The sequence below is a fragment of the Myotis nattereri genome (genome assembly GCF_964212035.1).
Source record: "Myotis nattereri genome assembly, chromosome: 5".
Taxonomy (NCBI): Eukaryota; Metazoa; Chordata; class Mammalia; order Chiroptera; family Vespertilionidae; genus Myotis; species Myotis nattereri.
The window spans coordinates 57,032,033-57,050,998 of NC_138080.1; the positions used below are offsets into that span (position 1 = coordinate 57,032,033).

Consider the following 18,966-nt stretch of genomic DNA (forward strand, 5'->3'; position numbering starts at 1 on the left):
GGCTCCATTGGTTGGTCACTGTCCTGTGCATGGAAAGGTTGCTGGTTCAATTCCCAGCCAGAGCTCATGCTAGGATTTCAGGCTTGATCCCCAGTAGCGGCATGCAGGAGGCAGCTAATCAATGTTTCACTCTCACATCAATGTGTCTCGCTCTCTCTCTCTCTCCCTTCCTCTCTCTCTATAAATCAATAAAAATACCTATTTTTTTAAATGGGAAAAAAAGATTAAGCACAAAAATGTCCTCCTCTTCTGAAAGTCAACGATGCTCTCTAGTCTCCCTCACACACCCCGCAAAAGAAAGCTAAGCAAAAACAAGGTGGTGGGCCCTAACCGGTTTGGCTCAGTGGATAGAGCGTCGGCCTGCGGACTCAAGGGTCCCAGGTTCGATTCCGGTCAAAGGCATGTACCTGGGTTGTGGGCACATCCCCAGTGGGAGGTGTGCAGGAGGCGGCTGATCGATGTTTCTCTCTCGTTGATGTTTCTAACTCTCTATCTCTCTCCCTTCCTCTCTGTAATAAATCAATAAAATATATTTTTTAAAAAAAAGGTGGTGGAAGAAACTCGAGCAGTTGAGAGGAAAGGGAAAAGGCAATGTATCAGAGAGACCCAGAGGACATCAGCTAACTGACCAGTAAAAAATCTACATAAGCACGGCCCCAGCTACTGGAGGGCTCTAAATGAGAACTACTCTAAATGGAATCAGGGACCACCTGCGTGTATCAAGTAAAGCCTGCCTGGGTCCACCGCCCAGCCTCAGTTTGATAGCAATTATTTTCACAGCAAGTCTACATTCATGTACAAGACCGGTCCGCTGTAGTAAAGCCCCAGGGGAGAGTCTCAGACTTATCCCAGGTGATGGATGCCCTGAAGTGTGGAGGGAAGGTGGTGGCGGGGGAGGGGGGGTGTCTGTGTGATTTCTTGGGGCAAAGAATATATATGAATATCCTTTCCCATTTAGAGAAAACTTATATATTTAAATAGCATTTTATTTCTATACCTCTCTAAATTCTACTTAATAGGAGCAGCAGTGCAAAATTTCCAATTATACCACTCCATCAAAATTAGGGTGCTAAACAATTTACAATAGCTAAGATTTGGAAACAGCCTAAGTGCCCATCAGCAGATAAATGGACTAAAACCCTGTGGTACCTCTACACAACGGAATAGTACACTGCTGTAAAAAAGAAGGAATTCTAATCATTTGCAACAGCATGAATGGACCTGAAGAACATTATGCTAAACAAAATAAGCCAGTTGGGGAAATATAAATATCACATGATCTCACTCATTTGTGGAATATAATGAACAACATTAACTGATGAACAAAAATAGATCCAGAGTCATGGAAGCATCAAACAGACTGTCAAACCTCAGAGGGAAGGCAGGGGAGGGTGGGGGGTAAGAGATCAACAGAGGACTTGTATGCATGCATATAAGCATAACCCATGGACACAGACAGTAGGGGGGTGAGGGCATGTGCTGGGAGGTGGAGTGGCCGGGGAGAGGTCAATGGGGAAAAAAGGAGACATATGTAACACTTTAAACAATAAAGAATTTAAATAATAAAGAAATTAGGGTGCTAAGTAGCAGAAAACCCTACTGAAACTGGCTTACGCCATTCAACAAGATATCCATAGGTGGGCTTCCAGCACAGACAATTCATGGCTCCCACAGTGGCATCAAAAATCAGACTCAGTTACCTCTCTGCTCCACAGTCCTTGCTTTGGCTTCACTCACAGTTCCAGGATGGTGGCAGAGGCTCTAGACAACACAACCAGACACCACAGAAAACTGAAGAGCCCTTTTTATGAGACCCCTCACACAAAAGGAAATCTTTCCTGAAGTCTCCAGCAGACTTTCCACCATGTCTCACTGGCCACAACTGAGCTACTTCCTCACCTTCAAACCAGTTACTGGCCTAGAAAGTAGGTTTACCACAACTGAGTTAGAGTTCAGTGATTCTCAACCTCGACTGCACGTCTTTTTTACAGTTTCCCACGTGATTCTAAAGGTCAGCCATGATTGAGAACCACTGAGTTAGATAATCAGAATTAGCCCTAATCACTTTCCCCTGAGTCATTTGGGGAACGGTATAGACCCCTGCACAAAATTTGGATTGTCAGAGAGAGAAAAAATGTTGGCTGGGCAAACAACAGAATCTACACAACCACTTAACATCTGTGTTTTCAATGCACCTTCACACCATTTTAGTCAATCCTTAAGGCTTTCTGCAGCAGTCCCATTTTACAAATGAGGAAACTGAGTTTACGAAGTGAAATTCTTTTAAGTCTTCCAAATTTCCCTGTGTTTCGATGCAACAGCACCTTAAGAAACTTCTCCAAAAGGAATCAGCACATGAACCATTTCTCGGAAACAATAAACAGAAAAACAGCAAAAGGGAATTTTTATGTTGTCCTGAGGAAAACAGGGTCAAAATCATTAAAATAGCAAAGCCTAAAAGAAGTACTAAAACCAAGACTTGGAAGACTTAAATTCTAGTCCTGGCTGCCACTAACATTCTTCCCATATCTGTGATAAGAGCAGACTCACATATGAGGGCCCCTCCAGCTTTTCTCCCGCCCCTCCGAGTTCGTTCTCTCTCTCTCTCTCTCTCTCTCTCTCTCACTCACACACACACACACACACACACACACACACACACACAGCTAGACAATCTACGTTTACTAAAGAGCATTTTATATACCCATGTAAGTGCTTAATAACTGTAAGAATTATTTGTTTTAAAAATATGTATTTGGGGCCCTGGCCAGTAGGCTCAGTTGTTTGGAAAGTCATCCCATGCACTGAAGAGGTTGCAGTTAGAGTTCCAGTTAGGGCACATACTCAGGATGCGGGTTCCAATCCTGGTCAGGGCGAGTATGAGAGGCAATCAATCCATCGATGTTTCTATCTCCCATAGATTTTCTTTTTCTCTTTCCTTCTCTCTCTCTCTCTCTCTCTCTCTCTCTCTCTCTCTCTCACACACACACACACACACACACACACACACACACATCAATAAATATATCATCAGGTGAGAATAAAAAATAAAATAATAAAAATATGTATTTGCCTCCAGCACAAAATATATCCTCTCAAGAATGCCTAACATAAAATTTATGAAAAAAGCATATATGGCTTATGGTTGTTTCTGGAAAATATGCCACACATTTCTACAGATCACAAGTCTCTAAACCACACAGTTTAAACTGTATTGAAAGAGGACACAGGATGGGACAGGACAGGACAGGAAAGGGGGAAAAAGGAAAGGGAACAAAAGGAAAGGAACAAAAGGAAAGGGGGGAAAAAAGGAAAGGAGTAGGGTGAAAAAATAAAGTACTAAAAACCGTTTAAACAAAGACTCCATTGAATTGAGTGAATGATCTCCACTCTACAACGTAAGTCAAGGATCCTAGACTCTTGTCTCTGGAGCTCCTTTCTACCCTCACTGCTATCTCCATCCCACACAGATGTCACATACCATCTCTCAGCCATCTCTTTCCCACTATGTCCAGCTTCTGCTGAAAAATTTTCAGCCATTCCCCACAGGATATAAAGTCCCCATTCCCAACCTTGCTTTCATGGACCTCCATAATCTGAAACTCACCTTTCCATTCATCCCATTCTACTACCCAAAATGAAATCTCTATTCCAGCCAAACCGGTCTCCTCATCGTCCTCAGACACTGTTGGTATTCTGGTTTCTTCTCGGCTGTTTTCAATCTGACAAAGTGCTATTCCTTACTTAAAACACCAATGAGTTCCCAAAGTCCCAGCAAACCTTCTCTACTCTAACCTACAACCAACTCTGGTTCCTGGCAAAGTCAGAATACTGACTTGTCACTGAATTGTTAACTTTTACCATGTGTGTCTGCGTATCTTTTGTTTCTTCAAGAACTTAGCACAATACAGAGAGGACATGTCCCCTAGATTGAACTTTATTCAACTCAAGGACAATGAACTCAATTACCTCTCTTTTATCTCAACTCCAATATTTGTAGGTGCTAAGCATTTTCTGATTGCTACATAACTAAACTCAGCAGTAAGCCTTCAGGTCCCACAGAACACCCTCCAATATCTTTACACATTTGTGGAATATTCAAAGCATCAACATCACAATTACATAAACCTAACAAGTATTTAGTGCCTGCAGGAGGCATCTCACAGGGCAATTAAAAACAGAAATCACTAAACACACAATTCTAAAAATGCACAAAATCCCTGTTTGCAAAAACAATGTAAACACCTTAAAATATAAGCAGTCTGCCCTAGTTGATTGTTAATTCTTGCGGTAGCTCTTCCCTCTGCCTCATGTCCTTCCTGGACTTCTTGACTCGCAGATGTTATGGAAAGGCACAACCAGTTAGGCAAATGATTGACCGAGGCTGCAATTTCAAATGAATTAATCAAGCAATTTCCAAACACTGCAGAACCTTACTAATGTCTCTTAGAAGTAGGACAAGAGAAACTGGACACAAAAGAATTAAAGTGACCTGCCCAATTGTCATGTAGCCAGGCCCTAACAGTGAAGGCGAATTAACTCAGATGTCCTGACTTAAGTCCAGTGCTCTTAATCTTCTATAGCAGTGGTTCTCAACCTTGGCTGCACATTTAGAATCACCTGGGAATCTTTGGCCCCATTAGTAACAAAGAAACAGAATTTCTGGAGGATGGGGCCCAGAAATCAGGATTTTAAAAAGATTCCCAGGTGATTCTAATGTGCAGCCATGGTTGAGAACCACTGTTCTACAGGAACTAGAAGTTTAAGGAGCAAGCTGGGTAAAGGCAGTGTCTTCCTAACTTGACGAAAGCTTGTAAGCGAAAGCTGTGCTCTTATCATCTTCTGGGAAAGAATTTAAGTTACTTAAACATGGTAAGAAAAAGGATACTTTCTGGTTGCTCTCTTAAGCATGATTATAAACTATGTTTCCTATGGTAAAGGACGAGAATCAAAACGAATACAATCCCAATTCACAAATTCACCGAAGTCTATAATCTGGGGAGGAAGGCTGACAGCTGCCCTCCCCCCACTTCCCAGATGCACTAGCTGCTGCTGGAACACACCAGGCATGTGTCCTGCTTGGCAGAAGAGCTAATATGCAGTCACATAAATAGCTTTCTACCAGTGGCCAAACTGGCTTTGCCATCTGTCTCTCTGCACACCAAAGCCTCTCTCCTCAGCTCCCGGGCTCCTGAGGGAGCTGCTACAGCCAGTAAGGGAAGGTACACACCCCCAGCCAGGGACACTGGTTAACACCAGGCTTCACGATCACTGTGTGCCCTTCTCCTGGCCTCTGCCTTTCTACACTCACTCCTACATATTTTCAGTCCCTCCCTACTTCCCACCCATACCCAATGCCATGGATACTGGAGAGCCACCAACCAAATAAGCCCACTTAGTCACATCTCCCAAACAAAGTGATTCCCAATCCTCATTTTGCAACATCTAAGAGGTCACAGAACCAAAAGGGAACTTGGACATTATCCAAAGCAGCTTCCAAAATTACAAGGATGGCTCACTAAATTCTTCTCATTAAACCTTATTCCAACTTATTCATTAAATGGATATTTACTGTTCAGGCACTGTGCTGGGTTTAATCTTCCTTAATGAGAAGGAGAGGAGACAGTGACAGGGGTATTTTTCATAGAGGTGATGGCTATAAACATACAAGGGTCAAACTGCCACGGCTGGAAATCACTGAATTGAGAAGCAGGGGAAGAGATTAAGACCCTAGCACAGATTTGCAAGACTGGATAACTGCCCCCACCTGTCTGCTCTATGAGCAGGTGTTTTTAAGACAGAACAGGGAGCACTAGAGACATCCTCACAACAGGCTATGAGTTACAGGTGTAGTCAGTCTGCCCAGCTTCTCACTGTAGTTCAGTGGTTCTCAACCTTCTGGCCCTTTAAATACAGTTCCTCATATAACCCAACCATAAAATGATTTTCGTTGCTACTTCATAACTGTAATGTTGCTACTGTTATGAGTCGTCATGTAAATATCTGATATGCAGGATGGTCTTAGGCGACCCCTGTGAAAGGGTCGTTTGACCGCCAAAGGGGTCGCGACCCACAGGTTGAGAACCGCTGCTAATACCTCCCCATTAACAGCAGCATCACCAACTCAGTGTTCCAGCATGAATTTCGGCCCACCTTCCTCCTAGAAAGCCTCTTCTCAGATACTCAGACAGACATAAATACACATACACACAATTTCTTCTGTGGCCACTTCACTTCAAGTCTTCCAAGATAGAAAAAAGCCCCGCTAGTGTGGTTCTGTGGTTAAGCGAGGACCCATGAACCAGGAGGTCATGGTTGGATTCCCAGACAGCGCACATGCAGTGGTTGTGGGTCTGATTCCCAGTAGGAGGCGTGCAGGAGGCAACCCATCAATGATTCTCTCTCATCGTTGATGTTTTTATCTCTCCCTCTCCCTTCCTCTCTCTGAAATCGAGCCATATACATATAATATATTTAAAAGATAGAGAGGAACCAGGGAGGAAAGCATCCAGCTTGACCGAGGTGGAATTCCCTATTTGCAAGCAGCGCTCCCTGGGATCAGAGGGCAGGCTGGCTGGCTGCTCACCCTTACAAGCCCATCAGTGCCCCTCTCCTCAGCGCAGGGGAGAAGGAATGCGCGGAAAGCAGCACAACGCCAGGTGGACTTTCTGGTTTAGCCCAGGGAAGGACCCGAGTCTGTCCGGGAAGATCAGAAATTGACAAAAGGGTGCAATTCAACACCCACCAGGTTTTCAAAGAACCCTTAGGGAAGTTCTTCTGAAAGATCACAAGACAAAACTAGTAAAACTGATGGTTTCTGTTTTGTAGGAGACGGTGAGCAGCTTTAGGGTGCATTGACAATTTCTCTTGGGCAGTCCTGCGGGGAACGCAGACACCGAGGGACGCCGTCTAGGGCAGGCGGGCTCCCGGACGAGTCTCTCACGCATGGCTCCTGGCCCTGGCTACCGAAGAGGGGTAGTAGGGGGAAAGGGAACTTACGACCAGCTGCCTGGGAGCAAGGGAGAAAAGACCCCAGGCCCTCCCGGTCCGACTGAACCTCCAGTTCCTCCGGTCACTGGCCTCGGGCAGGGGACTGGCCGTCTCCCCCGGGGAGAGGCTCCTCCCGGCCCCGCCGCGCCGCAGCCCACGGGCGCCCAGGTCCCCGCTTACTTTTGGTCGCCGCGATGAGGTTCTTCCCGTCCTTGATGAGCTCTTTGATGAACTTGTTGGTCCTCTCGAGCTCCACTTCGTGGGCGCGGATCCTCTCCCGGAACCACGGACTGTCGAGGTAGCAGTCGCTGAATTCCAGGGGCTGCAGCCCCATGACTGCAGCGGTCCGCGCGAACCGCCGGCCAACGAGCCACCCGCCCGCCCGCGGCGCGCTACAGCCGGAGCCCGGCCTGGGGCCGCGGCCAGGTGCGGGGCCGCGCGGGCAGGAAGTCCCGGAGAAGCTAGCAGCCCGGGGCGCGTGGCGAGCACGGCGCGGACATGTCCCTCGGAGCCAAGCCTGGACGCAAGGACGATTGGGCGCCCCACTCCCCGCGGCCCCGCCGAAGCTCAAGTGCCCGCGGCCCCGCCCCGCGCGGCCCCCGCGCCGAACACCCTCCCCGAGGCGAGAGGCTGCCCCGCCCCGGGCGCCTCCCGGGCCCGCCCCGCTCGCCCCCTTGTTTTTCCCCCGCCTTCTTTCTTCCTCTCCTCCACTCCCTTCCCTTCCTTTCCCCGGACGCCTCTTCCTTCTCTTCCCCACGCGCAGTTGCCCCTCCTCTTCCTTCCGAGGCTCCCTTGCTCAGTTTATCCCGCGGCTCTCCTCCACCCCCGGGGCGCGTGCCTCTCCCCTTTTCTTCTGCTCCCCTTTTCAGGGTGACTCACTGTAGGCTCCCCGAAGCGGGGAACTGGACCGGGTCAAGGAAGGGGAATCTTAATACAGTCTCTAATCCTCCGCAGCCGGACGACGTAATTCAGAGGTCTGGCATGCTAGGGGAAGTGATTGACTCACCTCATTTATCCTGGACTGGGCCTCACCTGTAAATGAACGCCGGGCTCTCTTGTCTCATTCACGTTCCTCCTCCACTTAACGCAAAATGCATGCCAAAGCTCCGCTTTACATTGACAGCCTTACCTAAAACAAATCAATTGTTCAGTATAGTAACTTTTAAAAATGACAATTTATTACCCAATTATTATGTGCCAGGCACATACTAGGAACTCTACATACATGATTTTACAAGTTCACAATATACAGTTTTACTAATGATGTTAATATCCACAAGAAACTTCAAAGTGATTGTTCCAAACGTTCAGCCTAGGAGCTGGGAAAGTAAGAATCTGTTGGGACAACATGTTGTAGGAGTGTGACCCTCAGGGCCAAGTTAAATAAGCCTCCTACCCAATAAGCTCTTTTGTTACAAAACATCATGGTGCTTAAGCCAAAGATAAACAGATAAACATTATAACTTTAATGTCCATCCTCCAGAGAGCTCAAAATGTTTTACAAATAACTTTTAGGTGTTGAAAACTTCAGTCCCCTACTAAGATCAGCAGGGTGGCTGGAGGCTAAGGAGAAGAAAATAAAGGAGGTAAATAAAGGGGGATAGGGACACTCAAGAATAGAAGGGATGTAAACAAACAATGAGGGCCTTGCAAAACAGCCAAACACAGGCACTCAATCTTCTGGGCAAAAACCTAAACTTTTCCTCATAAGGAAAAGCTGTTGACACTTCCTCAAAGGGTTAACCTTAGGGTTAACAAATGAGCCAGCAACTCCACTCCCCAGGTAGAGATACCCGAGAGACATGAAAACATACATCCATACAAATCCTTGTTCATAGTAGCATTCTTCATGATAGCCAAAAAGTGGAACCAACCCAAATGTCCATTAGCTTACGAGTAGAAGAACAAAATGCATGTATCCACTATAAAAAGGGATGAAGTACAGCTGCATGTTACAACACTATGAACCTTAAAAACATGTTGCTAAGTGAAAGAAACCAGTCACAAAAGACCAAATGTATTATTCAATATAAAATGTCCAGAACAGGGAAATCTATAAAGACAGAAAGTAGATTAGTGGTTGCCAGGGGCTGGAGGGTGGCATAGAGTAAGAGGTATCTTTTGGGGATGATGAAAATAATTTAAACTTAGATTTTGGTAATAGTTGCACAACTTTGTAAATATACTAAATATACCCATTAATTTTATACTTTAAATTGGGTCAATCTTTTTGGTATGTGAAATATATCTCAATTTAAAAAGAGGGTCTGCTTCAGAACTGTCTCTCCTTCCTTACCACTTTCCAGCTCCCAGCCACAAAAACTCTGGTTCATTCAATGTGGTTGATTCTTTAATATTGAGACCAAACTAGTTGTTTAAAATAATTTCACAGCATTGCAAAAAACATTGTTATTGTGCCTTTACACACACACACACACACACACACACACACACACGCACCCCAAACAGCAGGTCGATATGAACCTTAATTTAATACTAAATAAGTCTACTGTAATTGACAAAAGTGGGAGGGCCTAATTAGTTTTGTTTTATTCAATTACACCTTGTACTGTGCCTGGTAGAGATTATCAGTAACTGTGGAATGAATGAGAAGTATGACCAAGTGAAGAGAAAGCTTATGGTACAGTGGAACGATAGAAATTTAAGAGCTCCAAGTCAGTTTCACTATTTAATAGTTGTACGACTTTGGCTAAAGTCCATTTTCTCTCGATCTCAGGCTTGCCATCCATGCAATGGAGATTGCAGCTGCAGGCTATTTGAGAAGATTTAATGAAACTGTTTATAAAGCACCTGTTGTAAATTATGATGATGAAGATGAGAACAAGAAAGTTGTGGGGGAGGGAAAGGAGAGAGAGATGGAGATTACATACTATTAGTATGGAAAAGATTGGGGGCAGGGGAGCCTCCCCCTGAAATCACAGCATTAAACAATATAAGACAGAATTCAAGGAGGGTGGTTACAAAAGCAGATGCTACTGAGTGCCCAGGTCTCATCTTCGGTTCATTAATTCATTCATTCTTCCCACAAATGTCTGTAAGTTTCTATATATGTTAAGCACCACACTGGGTGCTGGTGATACAGCAGTATACAGAAGACTGTCTGTCCTCACTGTGCTTTTGGTCTCTGGAGAGAGATTGACATTCTATCCCCCAAAACCACACAAATATATCATATATATTATATATATTATACATATATATGTATATTATATACATATATATCCTATATAATAAAAGCCTAATATGCTAAGTCGTCCAGTCAGCTGTTCAAACAATCAAAACATAATATGCTAATGATTATGCTAAGGCCGCTCAACTGCTCTTTATGATGTGCACTGACCACCAGGGAGCAGACGCTGCAACCAGTAGGTTAGCTTGCTCCTGGGGTCAGCTGATCAGAACTGAATGAGATGGGCCAGACATGCTCTGGAGCCCTCCCACAGTCCCTCCCAGGCTGGCCAACTTCCCGTATCCCTCCCTGGCCCCGATGGTGCACTAGTGGGGTCCCTCAACCTGGCCTGCAACTGCTCGCAATCAGGGACCCCTCAGGGGATGTCAGAGAGCTGGTTTCGGCCCAATGGCAGAACAACCAGTCACTGTGACACACACTGACCACCAGGGGGCAGACACTCAATGTAGGAGCTGCCCCCTGGTGGTCACAGGGGGAGCGCCGCTCAGCCAGAAGCCGAGCTCATGACTGGCAAGTGCAGCAGTGGTGGTGGGAGCATTCTGCCCCGCCCCTCCCTCCCTCCCCCCCCCCCCGTGCACAAATTTCATGCATCGGGCCTCTAATATATATATATATATGTATATATATATTAAAAAACACAAAAAAAACTAGTGGCCAGGTGCATGAATTCGTGAACATTGAAAGGAAATTAATTAGAAGAAATATTTTAATATCACTATTTGCCCTTTCTCTATAATAGAAATGTCAACCAAATTTATGATCGACAATGACAGATGGAAACACACATGTGCGATTGGCACCAGCGAGAGCTTTATATGTATTGTGCATGCATGCACAAGTCAACTTAGCCTTTTATAGATATAGAATAAACTTGCTTAATTAGACCTGCTTTCTGATTTAGCTAAACTTTTTCCAGCCCAGTGAAGCACCCCAACTTCTCTTTCAGGTAATTGTCAGCAACACAGCAGTAAATACCAACACGAAGCAGATTATTATTGTAGATCACACAGGGAGAACAAAGGGTAAAATATTTAACTGCAGCAGTGTTTGACCAAATTCTGCACAGTGAGAAAACCTGAAGTCATTTTCAAGGTCCACCATTTCTTACTTCTTTTCAGTCGGGTCAAGTTTCTAAGCTTTCTAAATCTCCATTTTCCTGCTTATGAAAAGAAAATAGGATTCCACCAAGTCTCCTATCTACCTACTCCAGGACTTCTGTGAAGATCAAATGAGATGAGGCATGGGAAAATGCTTCACAGACATTTGGTTGCAGTGTAAAATGTTTCCACCTGGGTATAAAGCAAGCTGTATTCCTGGGCTGAAGAAACTCCAAGGAGGCTAGTCACTATGGAGGGGAAGCCAGGCATTGCTACATGATGTCATTACCCAGATAGACACTTAGCATATTAGCCTTTTATATAGAGAGATGCCATGCAGTTCACGTAAGGGGTGTTTAAGAGATTATAATTGGGAGATATAAATTGGGAGTGGTGTCAAGGAAGACTTAATGAAGAAGTCATCAGTGACCAGAAGAATCAATAGGAGTTGACCATTAAATAGGGAGTGTGAGCACAGTAATCCAGGCAGGGAAACAGCCTGTGAAGCCCCTGGGATGGGAAAGGATCTGGTATATTGAAGATACTAAAAAAGAAGGTAGGGGTCAGATCTTGCAAAGCTTCTAGGCCATATTTAGGATTTTAGTCATATCATATGCTATCAGGAGGCTTTAAGGAGTTTCTAGCTTGGTGGTAGTAGGCTCTAGTTTGTATTTTCTAACTGCTGTGTGGAGAATGGGAATCCAGAAGGAAGTCTTTGGAGTTGTCTGGGCAACAAATGGTATAGCTTTACCTTCCACGTGACAGTGGAGATAGAAAAATAAGCAGATCACAATATATTTTAGAGAGAGATCCTGGGACCTGACAGTGGCCTCGATATAGAAATGAAGAAGGTATCAAAGATGGGTCCAAGCCTGACCAGTGTGAATCAGTGGTTGAGCATTGACCTATGAGCCATGAGGTCATGGTTCGATTCCTGGTCAGGGCACATGCCCAGGTTACAGGCTCGATCCCCAGTAGGGAGTGTGCAGGAGGCAGCCAATCAATGATTATCTCTCATCATTGATGTTTCTGTCTCTCTTTCTCCTTTCCCCTTCCTCTCTGCAATCAATAAAAATATACTTTAGGAAAGAAAACATGGGCCAAGGCTTCTGGCATAATAAGGTAGGTAGATGGATATGAACTTAAGTGAATATTTACTGAAAGGAAAATATGGGATAAGAATTTGGGTGACAGAGATGGACAAGAGGAGTTTCAGTTTCACCCATTAAGTCTGGGGTGCCTGGAAGACATTCAACTATGTATGTCAGGTTGACATGTTTATGCTTTGCTCAGTGCCTCAATATGTTAAGGATTCAAATCAATGAAAGTTGGTCAGCTTCCAGTCCAGATAAAATAGAGGTTAACTCAGATGAAACCTTCCATTTCTGTAGGTTCCACTACATGTAATGTTGTCTTTCCCTGATGAGTCACATAGTTGCTATCTATGAAGTAAAAAATATGGGTTCTTCTGAATCTCTGGGTATGCTTCAAAGCTGTGAGTCAATTAGAATTAGATTCAGATACATGATAACAGAAAATCCAAAATAACAGTGCTTTACCCCATAAGGTTCCTTCTTTCATGCAAACCAGATCCAGAAGTAAATCATCTAATACTAGAGGCCCGGTGCACAAAAATTTGTGCACTGGTGGCGGGGAGGGGGGGGGGTCCCTGAGCCCCAATTGTGCCCTCTTACAGTCTGGAACCCCTTGGGAGATAACGACCTGCTGGCTTAGGCCCACTCCCGGGTGGCAGAGGGCAGGCCCAAGCCCTAGGTGCAGCCCCTGGTCGGGCTCAGAGCAAGGCTGATTGGGGAGTTGGGGCGCTGCCCCCGTCACGCACAGAGCAGGGCCGATCAGGGGTTGGGGCACTGCCCCCTGTCACACACAGAGCAGGGCCCATCAGGGGGGTTGGGGCTCCGTACCCTGTCACACACAGAGCAGGGCCGATCAGGGGTTGGGGAGCTCCCCCCTGTCACACACAGAGCAGGGGGGATCAGGGGGTTGGGGAGCCACCCCCTGTCACCCACAGAGCAGAGCCGATCAGGGGTTGGGGCACTCCCTCCTGTCACACTCAGGGCAGGGCTGATGGGGAGGTTGCGGCTCCACCCCGTCACACACAGAGCAGGGCCAATCAGGGGGTTGGGGAGCTCCCCCCTATTAGGCACAGAGCAGGGCCGATCAGAGGGTTGGGGCACCTTCCCCTGTCACGAACAGAGCAGGGCGGATAGGGAGGTTGTGGCCCTGCCCCCTGTCACACACAGAGCCGCAGGGTGATCAGGGGGTTTGGGCGCTGCCTCCTGCCACACTGCTCCAGAGACCAAGAGGTCTCGCAGCTCCGCTGATCCCAGTGCTGGGAGGCCTCGCGGCTCTGCTTGACAGTGGGGCAGTGAGGCCTCGCAGCTCCACTGATCCCGGTGCTGGGAGGCCTCACTGCTCCGCTTATCCCGGGTTCGGGAGGCCTCACGGCTCCGCTGATCCCAGTGCTGGGAGGCATATTACCCTTTTACTATATAGGATAGAGGCCTGGTGCACGGGTGGGGGCCAGCTGGTTTGCCCTGAAGGGTGTCCTGGATCAGGGTGGGGGTCCCGCGTGGGTGCCTGGCCAGCCTGGATGAGGGAATGATGGCTGTTTGCAGCTGGTCACACTCCCTTCAGGGTGGGGGTCCCACTGGGGTGCCTGGCCAGCCTGGATGAGGGGATGATGGCTGTTTGCAGCTGGTCACACCCCCTTCAGGTTGGGGGTCCCCACTGGGGTGCCTGGCCAGTCTGGGTGAGGGGCTGAGGGCCGTTTTCAGGCTGGCGGGTGACTGAAGCTCCCAACCTCTCCTTTTTTTCTTTATTTTTTATTCTGGGATTTACCTTCTATGGCTGTCACTGGAACTGAGAGCCAGCTTTAGCTCTGAGGCTCGGCTCCAGCTCTGAGACCTCAGCTGCTGAAAGCAGGTATCTGGGTTTGTTTGTTTGGCTTCTATAATTGAAACACTGTTGCAACTCCAGCTTGGCCGCCGGCTGGCTGAAAGCATGGGGATTGTTTAGCTTCTATAATTGTAACATTGTTTCTTAGAGTGCAGCTCAGAGGCTGGCAGTGGCAGGCAGGGAACCTTGGCTTCCTCCTTCACTGGAGCAAGCAAGCCTCCTGTTCACTTCAGCTGCCTGTCTGCCGGCTGCCATCTTGGTTGGCAGTTAATTTGCATATCGCCCTGATTAGCCAATGGGAAGCGTGTCGGAGGTATGGTTAATTACCATGTTTGTCTATTATTAGAAAGGATGATTCCACAGGCCCCAGGGAAGCCCTAGCTTCCATCCTCAATATCACCTCAATGGCTGCAGAGCTCCTTCTGTGAAGGAGGAAGGAAAATGATAAAAGGGGCCCCTCTCAGCTGAGTCAGCACTTTCTTCAGCCTTTCCTGCAGGTCTTAGACAATTTTGGTCTTTATCTCATTGGCCAGAACTTAGTCTTATGGTCACACTTCACTGCAAGGAAAAATGGAAAATGGGGTTCTTTGTCCAGGTATACTGCCACCCTAAAGAAAACCTGAACTTTATAACAAAGAGGAAAAGGACAACAGATTTTGAACAGGAACCTAACAGTCTCTGCTGCAGGCAGAGTGAGGGAGGAGCATAAATTATAGCTGTGGCAAAACGTAAACGATATAAAGAGAATAAATATAAGAAAAATCTTTGGGTGGGGTGTCTTCCAAAGTACATTAGGCTACTTTCTCTCACAGATATTAGTGGGGGAGGGAGGATACCAAAACGGTTTTTTAAAAAATTATTGGACCATATCACTGGACACTTACCTGAGAGGTAAGGCAGGCTTCTGAGGGCTTTTACCACTCCAACTTCAGTTCTCTGTGGTTCTCTCAACTCTGTCCCCCTTGTTGCTATTGGCTTCAGCCTCCAGAAAGCTTCCTTGATGAAAACCAAATGGCTTCAGTGCTTCCAGACTTACCTATAAACAATATCCCACCCAGCCTGTGTGGCTCAGTGATTGAGCGTTGACCTCTGAACCAGGAGGTCACGGTTCGATTCCCAGTCAGAGCATATGCCTGGGTTTCGGGCTCGGTTCCCAATGTGGGGTGTGCAGGAGGCAGCCAATCAATAATTCTCTTTCATCATTGATGTGTCTATTTCTCTCTCTTTCTCCCTTCCTCTCTGAAATGAATAAAGTATGTTAAAAATTCAAAAAAGATGGACAGCATCCAGTTAAAAAATAAAAAACTATAAAGAAAAACAATATCCCTTCCTGAGCTAAAAAGATGCTCCCTTACCACAACTACTTCAATCTGAACATCAGACCCTCTTTGAGTCACTCTTTGAGCGAGGGTGGGTTAATCCACCAAGATATGAGGAAGCTGTATAACAGCAGTTCTCAACCTGTGGGTCGCGACCCCTTTGGGGGTCGAACGACCCTTTCATAGGGGTCGCCTAAGACCATCGGAAAACACATATATAATTACATGTTGTTTTTGTGATTAATCACTATGCTTTAATTATGTTCAATTTGTAACAATGAAAATATGTCCTGCATATCAGATATTTACATTACGATTCATAACAGTAGCAAAATTACAGTTATGAAGTAGCAATGAAAATAACTTTATGGTTGGGGTCACCACAACATGAGGAACTGTATTAAAGGGTCGCAGCATTAGGAAGGCTGAGAACCACTGCTGTTTAAGAAATTGGTGAATGAGTAATCTGTAAAATATAATGGTGATAGTTGCACAACAATATGAGTATACTTAATCTCATTAAGCTTAGTCAAACTTAAAAACAGCTGAAATGGTTAAGTTTTATGTCATGTGTATTTTATCATAATAAAAAAGAAACAAAAATATAATGAAGGAAGAATAGAAGACCCCTCCCCTTAACCACTATTACCAGTTTGAAGTGCAACTTTTCTTAAAGATAAATTATCACAGAATAATAATTGTCCAAGTAAGTTTGACATTTTGTTACATATACATTTTTTAATAATTTCTTTCTCCAAAGAATACCTAATGAGGCTTCCTGAACTAGCGGTCTGGGTAATGCACTTTGGAAAATACTATGCACTGCACTGGATAAGCTCTACTGTGAGTCAAGCCAGAATCTCTGTATAATGGCTAATTTTAAGTGTCAACTTAAAATTACACTTAAAATTGAGCTAAGGATGCCCAAAGAGTTGGCAACATTCTTTCTGGCTGTGTCTGCTGAGGTGTTTCTGGGGAACATTAGTATATGAATCAGTAGACTGAATAAAGATCACCCTCACCATTGCAAGTGTCCATCATCCAATCACTGAGGGCCTGGACAGTGCAACAAAGGCAGAGGAAGGGCAAATTCTTCTCTCTCTTCTTGAGCTAGAACATCAATCTTCTTCTGGCCTCAGATACTGGTGCTTCTGCTTCTCCAGCCTTACACCACCAGCTTTCCTGGTCCTCCAGCTTGAAAAGGGCAGATTATGGGACTTCTTGGCCTCCATACTTCCATGAGACAATTCCTATAGTAAATATCAATACCAATCTCTCTTTCTCTCTCTCCTCACTCACACACACACACATGCACACACACGCATACACATGCGCACACACTCATGCCCTCATGGAGTAACAGTCTCCAGTCAGACAGAAAAACAACAACACACATATCAAAAATAATTACAAATTCAAATACTAAAAGAAAACTCTGACTCTTTCCCTGCTGCAGTCAGTGCACTCAAGATCTGGCTCCCCATGTAGCCCACAGACAGCCATGGCCAAGGAAGGCGTTACAGCTGGATGTGAATGGATGTTAACACAGGAGGGCCTAGCACATAGAGTTGGAGAAACTGCCCAAGCCTTAAAGTGCCAAGCCGTTGCCTGTGTGCTTCCATCCAACTGTGACGAGCCTGTCAGGTTGGTGGAGGCCCTTTGTGCTGAACAACAAACAGCTTCCTCAACGTTGATGACAGCCAGAAACTAGAGGCATGGGTAGGCCTCTGTAAAACTGACAGCGAGAGAAAACTCATAAAGTGGTTGGCTGCAGTTGTGTAGTAGTTAAGGACTATGGCAAGGAGTCTCAGGCCAAGGATGTCATTGAAGAGTATGTCAATGCAAGGAATGAACAAATAAAAAACTTGTTGCCGGTTCCACAAAAGGAAAGAAAAAGAATACTCATAAATTCTAGGAAAGGGCTATGTATGCGTGGCGCTATAACATCAGAATTGGGCCTATCCTGAGATGTCCGTGAGGAACTGACAATTAAGCTGAGATCTGCGGGATGAGGAGTTAGTGGGTAAAGTGGATGTTATGTAGAAAGGGCAGAAACATACCCAGAGGAAGCATTGTTGGAGAACTAGTACAAGAAATTGAAAAAGGCCATGTGGCTGGGGCACCGTGGGCTGACACACAGCCCGTGCAGAGGGAGTGCAGGCCTGTTCCATCTGCTCCTGCACCAGGCTTGCTTCTTTCCTCCAGAACACTGCACCCAGGAGTCCAGACCTCCTCCTCCCTGATTGTTTCCAGGGAGAGTGCACCTTTCCATCACCCCTACACATCATAACTTGGAAGAATTTTAGCCCCAAAGAAGTTCTAGAACTACTCCACTCACCTAAGGAAATTCAGTCGGTAAATAATTGATTGAGTAGCTGGAGTGGGCAAGGCACTGTGCAAAACGCTGCAGGGAATACTAAAGTGAGGCAGTCCCTAACTTCAGGGTTTTGCAATCTGGTGTGCTCTGGCCATGAGGAATAAGCTGACATATGGATAATTATAAAACAAAGCGTCCTGCTACATAGTCCAGCCAACCTGGCAGTCTGCCTGAGAAGCGGAAGTTCCCAGTGAGGCTGGGGTGGGGAAATGGAGAATGGGTGTGTGGGTGGGGGGTTGAGGGGCAGAATTTTACAATTCGCTCACATTGAAATGAAAATCCTCTAAAGAAATTTGGGACTCTCATCTTTTCAAGTTTGGCGCTAGAAGAACCTGGCTCAAGGAGATGTGGGTCAAAGCATACAGCCTGTATCCTCCCCGAGTGGAGTGCTTTCCCAGGTCATAATGCAATCACTGCTTCCCCTGTGTCCAGCTTTTGAGGAGACCTGATGTGGAGAAGACAGAGTTGGGCATATCATACCACATGTACTGATGTACATCAGCAGGCACGCCCACTGACTGCCCACAGATCCCTCAGGCAAATGCTGCCTTCTTTCCTGTTACCAACTAACCGAAGCAGTGACCTTGCAGTTTATTTCATCCAGATTGCAATGTGCATAAAATATGCTAGAAGGAAAGAGAAGAGCTTTCAAGGGTATGTTCTTGCCTTAGCTGGTTTGGCTCAGTGAATACAGCACTGGCCCAAGGTCTGAAGGGTCACGGGTTCAATTCTGGTGAAGATCATGTACCTCAGTTGCAGGACCCAGTTGGGGCATGTGTGGGAGGCAAACAGTTGATGTGTTTCTCTCATATTGATGTTTTTCTCTCTGTGCCTCTCCCCCTCCCTTCCACTCTTTCCCTAAAATGCAATGAAAAATATCCTAGAGTGAGAATTGAAAAAAAAAAAGAGTATGTTCTTTCTAGTATCACAGATGCCCCTGGTATAACCCACAGAAAGGTGTCCAGAGAGTGATCTGCACCAGGAAATTATCTAGCCACTGAAAAACCAATCTTCCATGATTAAAGTCATATTCTTAGAGACCATGGGCACTTGAGT

General features: G+C 45.8%; 1 protein-coding gene across 1 annotated transcript in view; it reads right to left on the reverse strand.

The window, feature by feature from the left end:
• Positions 1–7,574, reverse strand: part of ARHGAP10 (Rho GTPase activating protein 10) — a 260,742-nt gene extending 253,168 nt beyond the window's left edge. The window contains exon 1 of the mRNA XM_081092259.1: positions 7,171–7,574. Coding sequence (XP_080948385.1) covers positions 7,171–7,324 — 154 coding nt within the window. The 5' untranslated portion in view covers positions 7,325–7,574. The remainder of the gene's footprint in view (positions 1–7,170) is intronic.
• Between the last annotated feature and the right edge of the window lie 11,392 nt (positions 7,575–18,966).